The sequence below is a fragment of the Asterias rubens genome, chromosome 2, assembly GCF_902459465.1.
Source record: "Asterias rubens chromosome 2, eAstRub1.3, whole genome shotgun sequence".
NCBI classification, from domain to species: domain Eukaryota; kingdom Metazoa; phylum Echinodermata; class Asteroidea; order Forcipulatida; family Asteriidae; genus Asterias; species Asterias rubens.
The window spans coordinates 20,790,128-20,809,498 of record NC_047063.1 but is presented as its reverse complement, the minus strand read 5'-3'; the positions used below and the strand labels follow the sequence as shown (position 1 = coordinate 20,809,498).

At 41.9% G+C, this 19,371-nt stretch overlaps 2 protein-coding genes across 2 annotated transcripts; both read left to right on the top strand.

Moving 5' to 3' along the window:
- Positions 1–6,229: 6,229 nt before the first annotated feature.
- On the top strand, positions 6,230–10,179 carry LOC117305445 (monocarboxylate transporter 13-like). Its single transcript, XM_033790316.1, has 4 exons — positions 6,230–6,533; positions 7,097–7,240; positions 8,214–9,134; positions 9,376–10,179. The coding sequence occupies exons 1-4, from the start codon at positions 6,230–6,232 to the stop codon at positions 9,786–9,788; spliced, it is 1,782 nt and encodes a 593-aa protein (XP_033646207.1). The 3' UTR covers positions 9,789–10,179.
- Positions 10,180–11,981: 1,802 nt separating this feature from the next.
- Positions 11,982–16,919, top strand: LOC117305433 (monocarboxylate transporter 5-like). Its single transcript, XM_033790306.1, has 4 exons — positions 11,982–12,324; positions 12,970–13,113; positions 14,791–15,912; positions 16,522–16,919. Exons 1-4 carry the CDS (start codon positions 11,982–11,984, stop codon positions 16,917–16,919), a joined length of 2,007 nt encoding a protein of 668 aa, XP_033646197.1.
- The last annotated feature ends 2,452 nt before the right edge of the window (positions 16,920–19,371 follow it).

Below are 19,371 nucleotides of genomic sequence, written 5' to 3'. Positions count from 1 at the left end.
TCACACGAAGTTGTACGCTTTCAGATGCTTTATTTCGGGACTCTTAACTCTAATTCTGAGATCTCGGAATCAAATTCAATATTTAAGTGGAAAATTTCCTCTTTCTCGAAAACTACGTTACTTCAGAGCATAGAGCTCTATGTTCAGAGGGAGTCGTTTCTCACACTGTTTTATACTATAAACAGCAGTTCCCCATGCTTGTTACTAGGTAAGTTTTTATGCTAACAATTATTTTGAGTAATTACCAATAGTGATCAGTGCCTGTAAACTCTTCATGGCCAAATTGAAAATGCGATTTCTGATTGGCTTCCTCTCTAGTGTCCAAGACCTTGGGATCAGGGAAACAAAAACACAAAGCGCCCTCCAAGTCAATCGTGTTTACAGTTTGTGGATTATAGATCAGAACGTTACACACAGTAAATCGCAAACAAGGTACTCGAACAAAGACTAGCAAGGACGGTTACAACTGCGTTCTGGTTAAAACAATTGTCAGAGTTCAAAATAGTTAAATAGTCAATATGAAGTAATACAGTCTGCTTCGTCATGTGCGTAGTGTGTGTAACGAGACTCACAGGGCATACCATGTTGCAAAGTCCATCTAAGGTAATAATTTAACGTGTGACTTGGTCGTATAATAATTGTAATTGAATAAACTGCAGAAAATAGCCCACGCGACCCGGGCTGTCGACAAAATGGAAATTCCTCCACGGCAGACGGCTGAAATGGAAGCCAAATTCGACGACACAGAGGTTATTCCGGACTACGTGGAACAGCCAACGACAGAATCGAACGCCAGCCTCGGCAAATCCATGGCCACTTTGGAAGCCCCGTCTGCCCGACCGTCCAATACTAGCCAAGAGGGTTTACAAGCCACACCAGCCAACTCAAACGCATGTTTTGATTTTAAGCAACCTACAGACGATATTATACCTACGGATTCCATCCTCAAACCAGCTTCTTGCGGTGCCCCGCCTATTAACGATCCTGAGGGGACACCCCTCGATCCCGGGACGGACACGGGTTGGGCCTGGGTCGTGCTCGCCGGTGCCTTTGCGGTGTATGCTGCTGCTCTTGGTTCTGCGACATCATTGAGTGTGTATCTAAACGTGTGGATGGATTACTTTGGTGCTAACGCAGCAACCGTTGGATTCGTAATGTCCACACATTCACTCATGCGAGGAATATTCAGTAAGTTGTGATTTTTTTTAGTTAACCTACAATTTTCTGTCACTGCATTTTATAACCCGTTGTGTTGTCGTCAATCCTGGTAAAATAGTTATACTCTTTCAATTATTTTATGAAGTGGTGTTTTCTTTGTTAATGAAGGGTCCACATTTTTACTCGGAAAATGACTGCGGGGCTTGCTTTATTTTGGCAAAACACCACTTCTAGGTGACTTTAAAGAGAACCATTCAAGCTGTGGCGGTGGCTATGTCCTAGGGTGTAGGTTCGGATCCCGGTCATGAGACTTGTGATCAAGCTTAACGGTACACCTATAAAGGCGGAGATGGTTGTCGTGATTGATTTAGCTTGAGTGTGCTTTAATACACATACGTTGCAGCGAAGGCCGTCTCCAAGAGGAGCTAATATGGTTTAAGGAATGAACAAATTTGCCCTGTGATCAGGGGTAATAAAGTCCGAGTGTCATGAGCGTCACTGAGTGACGGTTTTGAGCGATATATAAGAAAATACTATTATTAATTATTAAAATTATTTAATTTCTTTCTTCTCCAACTATACAATAAAATTGAAGTTAACAAAAACTAATATTGATCTCTTGTTAATCACTCCAACTTTGTAATTAAACTGAAATTAAAGATTAGTGCATATTATTTGCAAAAAAAAACAACATATTTGTTTTGTTCCTCGGCACAGGTCCAGCATCGGGGGCGCTGTGCACCAAATTCGGTTCCCGTGCAGTCATGATGGTGGGCGGAGCTATATTTGCGGGAGGTAACTTAATGGCCGCTGCCTCTCCTTCAGTTGGAATTCTCATACTTAGCAATGGGTTCGTTTCAGGTCAGTGTTGAACTTTAAAGTAAATTTTGTTTCATTGTGGCATCTTTCTGAAGGTTGGGCATAAGATGCTCTCACCCCAATGATTATTATTTTTAAATACCTAGCAGGGGATGCGCGGCACCCCACTAAATGGGCACAATTAGTTGCAAATATTTTTTGATGGTTAAGGGGTTATGTAAGATCAGAGGAACCTAGAGGTCGTGGTGTAGAATGCGTGTAAAATTGCACATTAAAACCGCACCCTATGTTTTTGGTACGGAATACTTTTCAGCGTGCTAAAAGGTATTCCCCGTTCTTGATTTATGTTTTTTAGCCGGCCGGAGGTCTTATTTCAGTCGCAGATTTCTTTTCGTAATTGTTTTTTTTTAATCTGTTGTTTTTGTTGCGCCTTTGTTTGTCAGTTCTTGAAAATTTCTGATTGTCGCGACAATGTTAAAATATTTCTTGGATTTATTTTTGGTCGTTTAAAATAAAGTCAATATTGTAACGCTTGAAGTTGTAGCCTGTGATTGATGATTCAACGCCGTTAATCTTTCTTTACTCAAATTCTCTCCTTCCAGCATTTGGCTCCAGTTTAACGAGAGCATCTTCCTTCCAGACCCTTACAAGCTATTTCAAGAAGAGGTTCACCCTGGCCATTGGGATATCATCAGCTGGTACCAGCATCGGGCAACTAGCGTTCCCCCCTCTGTACACCTACCTGATTGACCTGTACGGCTGGCGAGGATCTATGCTTATCATAGCGGGAGTAAGTTCACATATTGTAGCAGCTGGCGCCCTCATGAGACCGATTGGGCCAACCACAAGAAAAATGAAGACAAACCGTGGTCTAAAAGAAGCGACTTTGGACAACACAACCATGACAACGGATAGTTGTTGTGATAAAGTGAATGGGAACATCTCTCGGAATATAGAAGTGGACTCGAGGTTGACGAAATCAACCTTAACGATGGATGATTGCAGATTGAACAACTCGCATGAAGAGAAAGCAGGTGGTCTGACCATTCGCGAATCGGCCAAAACTTTGTCTGTAGTTTGCTACGTCAAACATCACCTCTCTGAGTTTAAATACTTCATGCTGGAGACGTATGGCCTTAGAAGACTGTTCCATAACGTAGAATTTATAACTTTACTGTTCGTAGCTGTTTGTCATGGATTCGGGAAGCTGGGCTTGGTCTTCACGGTAGCTCGGGCAGAATCAGTAGGGTTAGAACTACGGCTAGCCTCGCTACTTCTGTCCCTGATGGGGATTGGAAGTACCATTGGTAGGATCTCACATGGTTGGTTCATTGACAAAAAGTACATCACAGCGGAGATGGCATACGTTTTAGCTGTGTTTTCATTTGGTGGACTGATCGCCCTTACTCCGGCTTTAGTGACTTTTGTTCCGTTGGCTATAATTTATTTTCCGATGGGAATGGCGACCGGAATAGCAGGAACGCTTCTTACTGTGGTCGTCCGCCTGCACGTCCAGACAAGGGATGCCGCTGGAGCGTTCGGAACTCAGCTTTTCTTCTGGGGCATCGGTGACATCATTGGAGTGTTCGTGTCAGGTAAGCAACCTTAAACAATAAGAGTCAATAGTGTGAAAACTCGCTGGAACATTATTTGGGGTTTTGTTTTGAGACAAATGTAAAGATCTCGGGGAAAACAATTTATTGAAAACCATGCTCTACGAAAATCACAAACTTTAAATATTATGATGTTTTTCTCTTTTAAAGGTTTGATATACGACAACCTGCATAGCTATAATATCGCTTTCTTCATCGGTGGGGGCGCTTTAGTGACTGCATCCACGCTGATCTTTGTCATCTATGTAAACCAGAAAAGAAAGCAAAGGTATACAGAGATGACGTCGCCGAAGGAGAACTGGATCCAACCAGATGACACTTCAACAAACCGGTCCAATCCAGAACTGATGAGCGGTTCCGTCCCACAAAGTGACCCAGACTGTGGCTTTTCGAATCCTGCTTACGTTCTGACCCCTGGCGTACCGATGAGCGGTGATGACGTCTCAGTGCGAGTGTGTGACTTGCAGGAAAATGTCTCCCCAAAAGACAGTTTGAGCGTCATTTTGGCGGGAAGGGCTAAAACACCACAAACAGAAGGTTTAGGGTTACCCGTTGAAGATAACTTAAGCACAGACTGCTGACGCACTTCCATTTGAATATTGCCAAACGAACACATTGTCTGTTGATGGAAATGTACCATGGGCCCCGAGCCGAGTCATCTATAAACACTTGTGTATGACCTGTACCGTTAAGATAGCTCCATAAGAGCAGTTATGTACTCATTAATAGCGTATCGAATATAACTGTCCGGTTTGTGGTTATTAGTCGATACGTTAACAATGGGGGTGGCTGGGGCTTAACATTATAGGCCGATACGCCCCCGTTATTGTAATTGGATCAACTAAATCCTGACCAAGTGCGACGACTCTCAGTAAGCATTGATCTGTTCAGAGTGCTCGTTTCATACAATACAATACAATACAATAACATAATATCATAAATCACAAAAAGGGTAATTCAAAACCATACCATACACAACAAGCTTATATGGATATACCATCACACTACCTTGCAGGTTTACTGAAAAAGGGTCAGTTGGCAGAATACCTGGAAATTTGACACGGTGCTATGCACATACCCAATCATGTGAAATAATTATTATTCACTTGTTTGTTGTTCGGCTTATGCATTATAGACATTTTTTATATTTAGGAATGACCCTCTGACGTCAGCTTGGTAGGGCGCACGTAAAAAGTTACTCATCAGTTAAGCTACGGGCAGTACTGCTGTTGCGTTGTTGTTGTAATTATATTAGTCATAATTGTCTTTTGTTTTATTAAATTGCAAGGAAACTTATAAACCCTTATAAGGTGCTAAATAATTGGGTCTCAGAATCTGCAATAACCTATCTTTCTGAAAGTTTGTATATACTCAGCGCCTTGAGTACCTTGTTTGGTAGATACGTGCGCTATATAAGACATTATCGACATTATTGTTAACATTATTTGTTATTAGTATTAGGGACTTAATTTGTGTGCATCTTCTGCGTGTGGACCCAACAGTCATTTCACTTACATGGGACAAGATAAGTTAGAAAGTTGAATTAATTCAAAAAACGGGTCTTCAAAAAAAATAATGTCCAACATCTTGGAGGGCAACCACTAACCCCTGCGTCGCCACAATGTATAATATTTCCTTTCGTACCCCCAACAAAATAATAATTATAAGCTAATAATTCCTGGTTACGGGCCTGAACAAATCCCCTTTTCGTCGCCTTCTTTCTGTCATGTTTTTATTTTGTTTTATAATAAAACTTGCCGTTAGTTCAGAACTAAAGTGAAAAAGGGTTCATAAAAAAAACCCGAAATTGTTACATCAACGCGTATGATTATAACGTAACACTTTACTTTGAACCTTTCTGATCAGAAAAGTCCAGATTTCCAATGGGGGGGGGGGGGGTGGGGGTGAGCAAGGGCAGTCAGGGAGCACTGGCCCCTCCCCTTCTAGTCACGCCACATGCAGTTTCGATAATGCATTGTAGTGATACATTACCACATCAGAGCCAGTGTCCTCAATCGACACAACAGTATTCGGTCAAATTTGTTTTCCTAATCCAACGCCTTCGACGTCATCGCTGTAGGGTGTCGCATGATGAGGAGGTACTCGTCCGTATCTAGGCCAGTTCTGTTGTTGCATTGTTGTTGATAGTATATTACTCATCATCATTTTGTCTTGCTTATTTACGAGGAAAAAAACTAAGTGTTGACTTTCGACACATGGTGTTCATCTTTTGCGTGCGGACAAGTATAGCTATTATTTCACAATATATATAGGACTAGACAAGTCAGAAAGTTTAGCTGTGATAGTCATTTGTGTCTGTGTGGTGTCAAGCGAGCAATTCCTTTACGGTATGGTAACTCTCAAGCGGGTTCAAGCCCACACTGTAATTACGAAATCATCAGGTGCCAGTCAAAAAGACCCAGAGACTCTCGATTCTCACGTCCTTGCAATCAGGCATGCTGCTGATGAACTTCAACATTTTAGCCTCTGTGAAGGTCACTAACAACTGGTCCCTTTGTATAAACACAATAGTTTTGAGTATCGTGTATGCTGTTTTAAGACTTTAATTTCCTCACTTGATTGTTGGTTTTGTACTGTGAGCATAGCAAAATACGGACTACTTCAAGCGAGCGGGCACGATGGTCCCCGTCTCTGACGATCACCAATCACAGCTGAACGTTGCTCAACAAGATCCAAGCCATGGGGCAGCTTCCTCCACTGTAACAATTGAACACCTACCGGGAGAGTCAACCCTCCAGCCCCGGACGGATACGGGCTGGGCTTGGGTCGTACTACTCGGTGCCGTCGTGGTGAATTTCGTAGCTTTCGGGGCCTCGGCATCGTTGAGTGTGTATCTAAACGTATGGATGGAGTACTTCGATGTTTCTGCTGTGACAGTTGGATTTGTGCTGTCGTTTCGAACTCTGATAAAAACATTGATGGGTGAGTCTTTGCACTTATTTAATTTGAAACAAAACCATTTTAGTTTTAAAGCCATTGGACTCTTTCGGTACAGAAAAAAACAAAATTCACAGATTTACAAATAATTTACAGGGATTACAGAAGGTATTGGTGAAAGACTTCTCTTAAAATATTAGTCCATGAAATGCTTTACTTTTTGAGAAAACGGTAAAACAATATAAATTCTCGTTAGCGAGAATTACGGATTTGTTATAAACACAAGTCATGACACGGCGAAACGCGCGAAAACAGGAGTGGGTTTTCCCGTTATTTTCTCCCGACTCCGATGTCCGATTGAGCCTAAATTTCCACAGAATTGTTATTTTATATATAAGTTGTTATACACGAAGTGTGGGACTTGGACAATACTGTTTACCGAAAGTGTATAATGGCTTTAAATTATTAAAATATTGAGGGGGGGGGGGATGCTTCATGAGTTACAACTATTCAATTATTGCGCTACATGGACGATTTTATAAAGGGAAGTAGACAATTATGAAAACACAGTATAATAGAGTTATTTTTTGACTTGTTGTTTACCGCAGGTCCTGTATCAGCCGCAATTTGTACAAAGTTTGGGCCTCGCGTGACTATGATGGTGGGCGGAGTCGCACTGGTGGGAGGGTATGCAATGGCAACTTGCTCACCCACCGTTTGGATCCTGATACTCAGCAATGGGGTCCTAACAGGTAAGGTTTAGACTAGATGTTTATTTTGGTTTACTTTTCAAGATGTATCAAGAAATAAAAAAATTTTCTGGATGAAAAAACTGCCCCCAGTCCTGTTTTTTGTATATGTTTTATTAAACCACAAGAGAAACTGAGTTGGCAAAGTTTAAATTATTTTGAGTTAAACAAAGGGACTTTACTAGAATTGGATTTGAACCAACGACCTCCGGTTATCGTGATGGCACTCTAGCAACTGATGAACTGTGTATGACACGGCCTGGACATGGCTCAAGGACGGTTTTCCTATGGGCACGGCAAAGTACGAAGTTGGAGGCCTTCGAAGGGGACCGTTGGTGTGGGCTATCGGAGTTTCGTCCCCCCACGAGCCTGCACGGAAGACACGGTCCGTTATTGCCGTATGGTGGAGGGTCCCCCAAATTGTTTCAATAATATAGGGAGGCTGCCATGGGGCTAGATATAATTCAGCTTGTAGAGTGCCGTTGTCGTGGGAATCTCAGTGTCTCCCCATAGATTCTGTTCCCAATAAAACATAGGCTTGAGTAGGAGGAGGATTCAAAAGAGGGCGCCATCGGAATAAGTTTGAGACCCACAGACATGTAATACCTGTCATAGGCCGTGTCCGATTGGCGACTTCGGCTACAGCTACGGCTAGGGCGCGCGCGTCTGCCATTCTTCACCACTGACAGACGCGCTGTTCTAGCCGTAGCTGTAGCCAAAGTCACCAATTCGGACACGGCCTAAGATTTGATCACAGTTCGTTGTTTTCGCTGAGGTGGGGGGGGGGGGGGGACAAAATCTCCTGCGCAACACCGGCACGTTGAGGTCGTTGGTTTAATACATTCGATTTGTCTTTGTTCAATCAACAATTTGTTTTAGTTTTGTCAACCTCCGTGACAAAAATATACATATATTTATATAGAAACCGCCGTAAATGCAAAAATTATTAATGTTTATCAAATATTTATTTTTGTAGCATTTGGATCAAGTCTATCGCGAGTGGCATCCTTCCAAGCCCTTAGTGTTTACTTCAAGAAGAGGTTCACATTCGCCGTTGGATTGGCATCAATCGGTCTTGGCGTCAAGCAGCTGGTCTGTCCCCCTCTGTACACCTACCTGATTGACCTGTACGGCTGGCAAGGTTCCATGCTCTTGATAGCGGGAGTAAGTTTCCATGTTGTAGCAGCCGGAGCCCTCTTGCGGCCAATAACTTTAAGAAAGACAACCCTTGGTCCAGAAGAGGTTACCGACGACTCTTGCAACACGTCTGCTACAACAGAAGCTAATGTCTCTCCCGGACTGGACTCGCAGTTTGCAAATTCTAGCAGTAATATAGAGGACACTGGCGGTGACTCAGACACCAAACCGTCGTCTGTTGGCTGTGTCATCAAACGCCACTACTTCGCCCTCAAACATTTCATGTTGGAAACGTATGGCATCAGACGCCTTGCTCACAATAGTGCATTCATCATCCTGATGGTCGTATCCGTCTGCCACGGCTTCGGCAAACTGGGCTTGGTGTACTCCGTAGTCCGTGCTGAATCAGTCGGCATCGAACCCAACCTTGCGGCGCTTATCCTCTCCTTGATGGGTGGTGGTAGTACCATAGCTGTCGTCGCCCACGGCTGGTTCGTTGATAAGAAGTACATCACAGCGGAGTTGGCCTACTCTATAGGTGCGTTACTCTACGGCGTGCTTGCTGCCCTCACTCCGGCTTTTGAGACTTTCGTTCCGCTGGCGATCATCGCAGTTCCGATGGGAATGGTGACCGGAATGACCGGCTCACTCATCACCGTTATTATATGCTCTCACGTGAAGAAAATGGACACAGCCGGAGCGTTCGGAGCACATCTATTTTTCTGGGGTATCGGCGAAATCGCTGGAGTCTTTGTGGCTGGTAAGACTCGTAACCGAATTTGTGAACGTTCAAATAGTGAAAGATATAACAATTTTAAAAGAACAACTTTTTCTAAAAAATTATATAAATGAGCACACCAAGGTAAAATACTCAAATTAACAATAGTGATGTTTTAATAATCTTAAAGGCTGTAAGGGCCGGCCACACAAACAGACAAGCATGATGCTTTTGGTATTTGTATTTATTCAATTTTTGTTTTTCATTTACTTTCTTTATAAAGGTTTCATGTACGACAGCCTAGGGAGCTATGATTTCGCTTTCTTCATCGGTGGGGGCGCTTTGCTAATCGCGTCCATGCTGACCTTTGTCATCTACGTCACACACAGGAGTAAGCAGAGACGCCAAGAGATCGCCACTGTCGAGAGCTGCGCAACGGCTACTGTCGAGAACTGCGCAAAGGCTACTGTCGAGATCTGCGCAGAGGCTACTGTCGAGAACTGCGCAAAGGTTACTGTCGAGAACTGCCCAGATGCTACTGTCGAGAACTGCGCAGAGGCTACTGTCAAGAACTGTGCAGACCCGAGTGATTTTCCAACCAACGTGTGCGGTGCGCAACGTGAAGAGAGAGGTATTTCCAATCCTGCTTACGTTCTGACCAGTGATGACGAGTCCAGCGAATATAGTGTAACGTGAAAGAAAAATCAATGGTTCAACGAAGCTGACTTGATTGGTTGTCATCGATGACGCAAAGACAACCGGTCGTGACGTCACTCAACTTGGACGGTCACGTGCGCTATTAAGTGCGCAGGGCTTAGTGTTGGGTCCTCGCTCCATTTAGGGATTCCATACTTCTTAATAACTTTCCCTGTCTTTAAGGAGATGACACATAAACAAGAAAGGTCTGACACTGGTGACGTTGATCAATGGCCACTCTTTGCCACAGAACTAACGCACACACTATTGACAGTCGTTGACGGTGAATTTGATAATGGCTCAACGTGATTACCCAGATTCAGGAATCGAGATGGTACAATACATCATTCGATGAATTTGATTATCGTCTGGTTCAAGTCTAACTTCTACTAAGATTTTTGTTTGAAGATGAATAGTTTTATTTTAATACAGCTTAGGGGAAACGACTAGTTACAAACTGAAAACACATCATTTATTATCGAATTCATACCATATACAAAGAAGTCCATCTGGATTGTTGTTCAAAATCCAGAAAATTGTATTTTTCAGACCTCCAAAGCACCTTCTTGTTTCAATCGCAGCCACCGAATTTGACACGTTTATAGTGAAAAATAATCACTGACAAAATCTAAAACCATAATGTTTTCACGAATAAAAAATAATCCGAATTACACTTTGTTCCGGACTGTGTTTATTTGAAAACTATTAAAAAGTGTATTAAATGCTATTTACACGATAGCAATTTAACTTTGGACCCTTGCTTAATTTAAGCATGGTTGTAAAATGTATCCATATTTGACAATATTTTAAAGAGATCTTTCACACGAGGTATCTTTGTAAAATTTATCATCCATGCTAGAATTTTGCAAATGACCCTTGAAAAATTGCTCTCGTGTGAAAGGGGCTTTGTACGACAAGGGATCCTATAAACTATACCACTTATCTCGCGTCATATCAGAAGTTTGTTCAAAGGACCTGAAACCGCATAAAGTGTATGAATGGTGATGTGGCATATAGCGAATAATTTGAATTATCAAACTTCAACCCAACAATTTTAGATGGAGACTTGGGTCGAGGGTGATTTCGATTATTAGCCTAATAATTTTGAACAAATTATTTATTCATTTTAAAATCCTTAAAATAATGCAAGCGCTCATATTTTGAAATAGTTTGTGTCGGTTTGAGGTATGCCTACTGAAAACAAATCTAGAATAATTTGTAAAACAACTGACAACATGACATGAAATTTAACGAAAAGTTATTGTTTTTCCTGTTATTATATAAACATAATCTCTCGAATTCTAGTTCTAGCCAAAACGTCTAACGTCAAACTTACCGATAAAGACTGGTGACCAGTCTAATAATAGTCTAGCCATCAAATAACATAATCTCAAACTGGTATCGACTTACAACAGTTTCATGGCAATACTCCAGTCATAAAGAAGAGCCTTGCATGGTATTAATCAGGTGACATTGCTTACTTAAAGGCACTGGCCACTATTGGTAACTACTCAAACAAATTGTTAGCAATAGCGTTCTTGGTAACAAGCATTTGGGAGCTATTGGAGAGCTGTTGGAGAGAATTGGAGAGCTATTGATAATATAAGACATTGTGAGAACGGGCCACCTTTGAAGTAAAGTTTTTGAGAAAGGGGTAATTTCTCACTCAAATATTGAAAGACATCAGCTGAAGCCTTTTGTGATGCATCTAAAAGCACACAAATTAATGCAGCGAGGGTGTTTTTCCTTTCATTATTCTTTTGACCATTTCAGCCCAAATTTTCAGATTTTGTTATTTTATGCATAATACATTGGGAAACATCAAGTGAGAACACTGGTCTTTGATAATTATTACCGAACGTGTCCGGTTGCTTAACTGTCCTCTAAAATGTCACATTAGTACTTCACTTTATAATAATCTCACTCATTGGAAGACCTCGGTTTACATGGAAGAGACAACAGATCTCGAATGTCACGCAACTATAGTATTACGTAACAGACTACATTGTTATCATCAAATAAATATAAGAAAAACCAACAATGCAATGATGGGGCAATTTACATCAGTATTTACATATGTTGCAATACATGTCAAATGTTTCAATCAATGTGAAGCGCTGAAAAGTGGACGCTTTGTTAAAACACTAATAATTCCATGGGGCTGTGTCTGTCCATGTCTGTCAAATTATAATAATGGACTCGAAGTTAGAAGATCGTGTACTTTCGGGGGTTGACAAGCTCGACGAACAACCGTTGAAGACAGTTCATACAGATGCGAACCACAACTCCAATGATGGTCCGCTTAGGGGAGCGGAGCTGTCGGAAAACCCACCGGGGCAGACACCCTCTGAGCCCCGTATGGACTCGGGCTGGTCGTGGCTCGTCTTGGTTGGTGCATTCATCGTGTATTTCACAGCACTTGGTTCAGTATCATCACTGAGTGTGTATTTGACGGTATGGATGGAATCGTTTGAGGCCAGTGCCACTACGGTGGGTTTAGTGTTGTCAATTCACTCCCTCATGCGGGGAATGTTTGGTAAGTCTTTTTCTTTGTGTTTTACGACCTGACGCATTTTTTTTCCCTGTAGTACAGAATTGACATTCTCAATAATTTTCCTGATTTTTGTTTTAAAGGCAGTGGACACTATTGGTAATTACTCAAAATAATTGTTTTTCATAAAACATTTCTTGATTACGAGTAATGGGGAGAGGTTGATAGTATAAACCATTGTGAGAAATGGCTCCCTCTGAAGTGACGTAGTTTTCGAGAAAGAAGTAATTTTCCACGAATTTGATTTCGAGACCTCAAGTTTAGAATTTGAGGTATCGAAATCAAGCGTCAGAAAGCACACAACCTCGTGTGACAAGGGTGATTTTTTTCTTTAACAGTTATCTTGCAACCCCGACGCCGACCAATCGAGCTCAAATTTGCATAGGTTTGTTATTTTATGCATAGGTAGAGATACACCAAGTGAGAAGACAATTACCAGTTTTTAATCGATTTTGAAAAGAAAAAAAATAAGAAACAAAAACGGCACATTGAAAAGAACTACGACAGTGAAAATGTTCATGTACAGAAAAACAAACTGCCACCCGGACGTATATACATCACGCTGATCATTTGTCGGCCATGTTGAAACACTTAATTTACAAAATTGTATTTTTTATTCTGAAACTGCAGGTCCCATATGTGGAATGTTTTGCACCAAGTTTGGACCCCGTATAGTCATGGTTGCAGGTGGATTAATACTCACTGGGGGTTTCATAATGGCTGCCTTGTCCCCTACAATAGAAATGCTCATTTTAAGCAATGGATTCGTTACAGGTTAGTATTTCTATATTTCTGTTACTTTTAGTTTGATTTTCTTTCTTTTTGTCTCCTTTTTTTTCTGTGTCTTTTGATGACAGCTTCATCGCTTCGTACGTCCGATTTATTTTTATTTGTATGTATTCATTTATTTATAAGTATACAATTTTTTCAAGTTTAATAAAATAATATATAACAAAATTTTAATTCTCATGAGAGTTACTACAAATATATATATACGAATAGTAAACTTGCGGGTACAACCATGAGTAAAATATCTTTTGAATGAGTGGTGGCTCTGAAAGGAACCGGTTTGGTCTCGACGTTTCGAGCAGTACACTCTGCTGATGCGTGGCCGATGTAAGGGATGGTGACGGTTGCCTTGAATTCTGGTGGTCTGTCTTCAGGCGGGAGGCTTGGTTTGGGCTCATGTTCAAGTTTTCAAGAGACTGCTCCTTATAAAGCATGAAGTTATTTTTATCGTGTCAGAATTACACATTAGCGTAGCCTTGTCCAAGGCTCTTAAGGCAAGCACATGCTCGCTCTGATCTCACAAACTGCATAATTAGATACTATACCGCACGGTACAAAACAGTACTTGATACCGTGGGGTCGAACCATGTTTTTTCGAGGTTTCAAACTCGTACAACGAGGCAAAATCAGACTTCGTTTGTACGAAGTTCAAAAACCTCGAAAAAACAAGCTTCTACCCCACGGTGTCAAGTACTGCGAAGTACCGTGCAGTCAGAGCGGGCCGGTGCTTGCCTAATATTGGCGTTGTATATCGGCACAGAGTAGGCCTAAAAGGACCGAGTCAACTCGAAATCTTGTCTATTCATTATTCAATAGTATAGATTCCTTGCATTGGCCGCCATCTTTCATAAAACTTCTACGCGTGAAAGGCTATCATTGGCAACGAGTCGTGGCGTACACGCGTACACCCTTTTTAAATTATTTTATATCAAACATGGCGATCAATGACGTTAGTAGCAATCCATCTAACATTCACTGACACTGCGTATACGCATCCAACAAATTTCAACATAAATTTTCTCACTGTGCATGGAATCTTGACTCCCAAAATTTAGTAATTATTGTGATGATCATTACGTTGCAAGCTAATGTTAGTGTGCATTAGTTACACACATGATGTCAAATCAGAGGAGCGCCCTCACCCAGACGTCAAAAAGCCGCCGTTCATTGGCCAAACCTGTGCACCGTGCATACTAATCTGAGCGTAAGAGCAACTACAAATTTAAATATTAATAGCAAACTTGCGGGTACAACCATGGGTAAAAAACTCTTTTGAAGGAGTGGTGGCTCTGAAAAGAGCCGGTTTGGTCTCGACGTTTCGAACTGTCTAACAGTATACTCTGCTCGTCTTCATCCTAACAATAATTTGCATATTAATTTACTTTTTCTCCTGAAGACGAGCAGAGTATACTGTTCAAAACGTCGAGACCAAACCGGCTCTTTTTAGAGCCACCACTCCTTCGCCAAGTTTACTGTTAGTATTTATATTTATAGTTGCTCTTATTCTCCACACCATGCAAAGCTTCAAACACCATTAATCTGAGCGTTTTGATTGTTCGTCATCGATTAACCTCTAAGATGACGGCTGGACGACGTCCATGCAGAGGTATATAGTTTGAAGTTTGATCCTAACAATAATTTGCATTTTGTTTTACTTTTCAGCATTGGGGGCGAGTTTGTCGTTATCCGCAGTTTTTCAAGCTATGGGGATGTACTTCAAGACGAGATTCACCTTTGCTGTTGGTGTAGCGACATCAGGTATCAGCTTAGGCCAGTTGGCGTTCGCCCCTCTGTACACCTTCCTTATTGACCTGTACGGCTGGCGAGGATCCATGCTTATCGTAGCGGCGATGGGGTTTCACATTGTAGCGGCAGGAGCTCTTATGCGAACCAATGTGGCGAAGACAACTCGACCTCATGTACCGAGGTCAGCTCGACCTAAACACGACCTGCAATCTAAGAATAGTTATCATGAGATGGAAACTAGAACCGCTTCGGAAACAGCGGGTATTGTGCATGGGGATATGAATCAACAATATGGAGTCAAACCAAATCTGACTTTGAGGTCAACTGGAGAAGGTCATGGACACGACAGTCCTAGCTATACAACATTGAGCAATGGTGATATTACAGATAAATATGCCGGTTCCACAGAACACAAGGCTGGGTTCCCTCCTCCGAGTGACGGCCCACCATGCGTCGCAGTCGACGATGACAGAGCCGATCAAACGCCCATTCGCGAATCGACCAGACAGTCCTCTCTTTATGAACGTCTTCTGGAATACCTTTTCGGATTTAAATATTTCTTGTTGGAGACGTATGGCCTGAGACGTCTTGCCCACAACACGCAGTTCATCATCCTAATGATCGGAGCAGTGTGCCATGGCTTCGGGAAGCTTGGTGTAGTCTACACCGTAGCTCGGGCAGAGACGATCGGTATCGAGCCAGAGCTTGCTTCGCTACTTCTCTCGACGATAGGAGCTGGAAGCACCTTCGCTAGAGTCACACACGGATGGTTCATTGATAAGAAATACATCACAGCGGAGATGACCTACGCATGGTCCATGCTTCTCTTCAGCGTAACGGACGTACTTACGCCGTGGTTAGTGACATTCTTACCGTTGGTTATCTCGTCAGTGTTTATGGGGATGGCGGCCGGGTTGACTGCGTCCGTGTTGATAGTTGCCGTGCGTTCCTTCGTGGAACCATCCGATGCGTCTGGCGCTTACGGTGCGCAGTTATTTTTCTGGGGCCTTGGGGACATCATCGGAGTACTGGTAACAGGTGAATTCAGTTTTACGTTCTAAAAACCCTCCTACTTTGTTGACAGTTAGTTGTCATTCGCAACCATTGCTGGGTTGTTTAGTTTGGAAATAGTGTACGGAACTGTGGAAATGCATTTTAAACAAATACCGACAACTAATACGTCCACATCGAGGCAAGGGGGGGGGAATTGTCGTCCATTTTGTTTTTAATTATGAAAAAGTTTACGGTTGATCAATTAAATCCATTTCCCCCACAATTTTAAACAAGAGTATAATATTAACTATCAATATAAACCACAAGGGAAACTGACTGGGTAATGATTTTGGGGGTTGAACAAAGAATTGACTAGAGTGAGATTCGAACCAACGACTTCCGGATTAACGTGCCGGCGCTCTACCAACTGAGCTATCTAGCCCTACATTGGCGGTGTCCCTATTTTGTCAATATCTTTGTTCGGGGTGCCAGTCAGAAGCCATACAACCGTTAACTGCCGTGTAGCCAGGGATCACACCTTATAATAGTAATTGTTAACAAAAAAAAACGTCACAAAAAATGCTGTCATGCACTTTGGCATCTTTAGGTGCTCATCTATTAATTTCTCATGTTTCATTTTATTTATAATTACAGGTGTTGTTTATGACAACCTTCTTAGTTATGATGTCGCCTACTTCGTCGGTGGGGGCGTCCTCTTCGTCGGATCTATGCTGACTTTTGGTGTTTCCATCAGCCGCAGACGAAACAAACCTTGCAAACTACTCGACGCGGAATCTACCATCGAGCCGCCTGAAGAGACTGAAATACAGGCTGTTTATTCTGGACCAAGCCGGTTAGAACTTGGCGGCGCAGAGCAATTTGACGAAGACGCTGGATGTGTCAATCCAGCGTACGCCGTAACCGATGGTGAGGACATTTCAGTTAGTGACGTAGCCGTGAAAACTGGACTTTTGATGCAATCAAGTGAGAACGAGTTGCGACATATAGAAGGAATAGTGAACCCCATGACCATTACACAAGCGGACTTTTAACTGTAATAGACTTTTAAAGTCTCGTGTGTATTTATACGTTGGCACCCGTTAAAGTGCGTGATTGTGTTTCCTTAACGCGTTAAAAGCAAATGTAAGTACATGCAATACTCACAGCTAACATTTAATGTATTTGTCACTTTATCTATAAACAAAAAACCCCACCGTTATGCCACTAATATATTTGGAGAATTGTTATCTCTTCGTAAAATTGTTTAAAACAAAAGTCTGGTGTGCACACATTACGATTCAAGAATTTCTAATATGAAGTAATTTCGATAAATAATATATCGTCTCCAGAAGACGATCAGAAACGTCGGGTTAATCCAACGGTTCTTTTCAGAACCACCCCAACTCATTTAGAGATAGTTATTACATGGTGTTACCGCAAACTCTTCTATATCTTATTTCCACCATGCAAAGTTTCAAACCCTACAGATAGTCATCCAACCCATGGCGTTAATCGGTAGCACATAGACAAACACCAACTTGTATCACGCTTGGCAAGTTATGGCCTAGCGGTTTGATCAGCAGAAGTGGGTTCGAGACCCGGTCGTGAATAAAACCCACCACGTTAAAGAAAGCTTTACGTCACTGTTGGTTTATCCAATGAAATCACTGGTTCCGTAAAACAAATACGTGTCTTTATCCTTGCGAATAAAAACAAAAGTCCAACTTCTCTGTCGCTCGAATGGATGACTTTTGGTGACACTTGGTGGCAGCAGACTTACCGTGTTAGGGTAATACTAAACATTTGTTTTTATACTAGGCTAAGTATCTCCACAAAATAAAACCTTTTCACAACATGTCAGGCTATCTGCCTTTATTGTGGTATGTGATAGTTTTAAGTGGATACAATAGCAGTGCATTGAATGGATGGGGGTGTACACAGACAAATTTACCCAAACTAAAATAGTATTGATTATGTCCACCATAATTAAAATGATTTCACAATGGCTTATAGACCTTATGCATATGACGTCATTTCAGTTGGGCGCCCTCACCTAGAGGTCAAAAGGAGGTTGTTCATTGGCCAATACTGTGCGCCGCGCGTACAAATCTGTGCGTCTCAATTGTTTCGTCACCGTTTTTCTCTAAGATGGTAGCCTTGTCCAAGGCTCTTTACGCAAGCACCGGCCCGCTCTGACTTCACGATACTATACCGCAGGGCACCCTTGATACCGCGGGGTCGAAGCATGGCTTTCGAGGTTTCAACGAGGTTACAAAACGAGGCCGGATCAGAGCCTCGTATAGTATCTGTGCATTTCGTGAAGTCAGAGCGCGCCGGTGCTTGCGCGTAGAGAGCCTTGGACAAGGCTACTAAGATGGCGGCTGGATGACGTCAATTCATACGGTCTATAGGCTTATATGTGGGTATTCTTTGTTCATTAAACTGACAATCATGTAGGCTTAATCTCGAATGATCAAGTGACCTCGCGGCTTTGATGTATCATTAAAGAGTTTAATAAGCCGCCGAGTTGATGTTCATGTTGGCCAAGGGTATGATAGACTTGATTCAAGCCCAGTTCTCGTGCGAGAGGTCCCTAACGCATAATTATTGTGCCAACTAGGAAACACAGAGGTTGGGGATGGCTGCAGCGCAACAGTTTTCTTGCGTCAGGCGATGGGACTAAAAAACAAAAGGATTATCACTGTATTGGGACTTGAGTAAAGTCTAAAAAGGGTACAACGGGCAAGTGTACGATAAAGCTTTGTCGTTGTGGCCGTGACAGTAAAACCAATATTTTAACAATGTGTAAACTATAGTTAAGGTATTGTACAGGGCAGATGCTTAATGTCCAGTCTGACAGCTTGCTGCTGATTATTTCGCTATTATAAAATGTAGTTCACAAACAATTTGTCTTTGTGAAACATTCCATATAGAGTGAACTAATATTAAAGGTGGACACTATTGGTAATTATTCAAAATAATTATCAGCATAAAACCTCACTTGGTAATGAGTAATGGGGAGAGGTTGATAGTATAAAACTTTGTGAGAAACAGCCCCCTCTGAAGTGACGTAGTTTTCGAGTAAGAAGTAATTTTCCACGAATTTGATTTCGAGACCTCAAGTTTAAAATTTGAGGTCTCGTAATCAAGCATCTGAACGCACACAACTTTGTGTGATAAGGGTGTTTTTTTTTCTTTCATAGTGGTGAAACGATGTAAGTCATTTTTTTGAAATTTTGAGATAAAGCCATCTCACAGTAAAGTGAGGGCGCTCTTTCCGATTCTGAAAATCTTATCGTCAACCGATGAGTGGTTCAGAAGATACAAACTGTATGTTGAACTGTACAACTCAAAGTTTGTGACTTTAATTCACAAACTAGACATTAAGTGTTTGTGAACAAACACGAAGCTGTTCCGTGATGTTTTGCTTTGATTATGTGCTTCATTGCCCAAGGAATATATAACTGGAAAAAAAGTTTCAAAAAAGTTGTGTAGCTCTTGGTA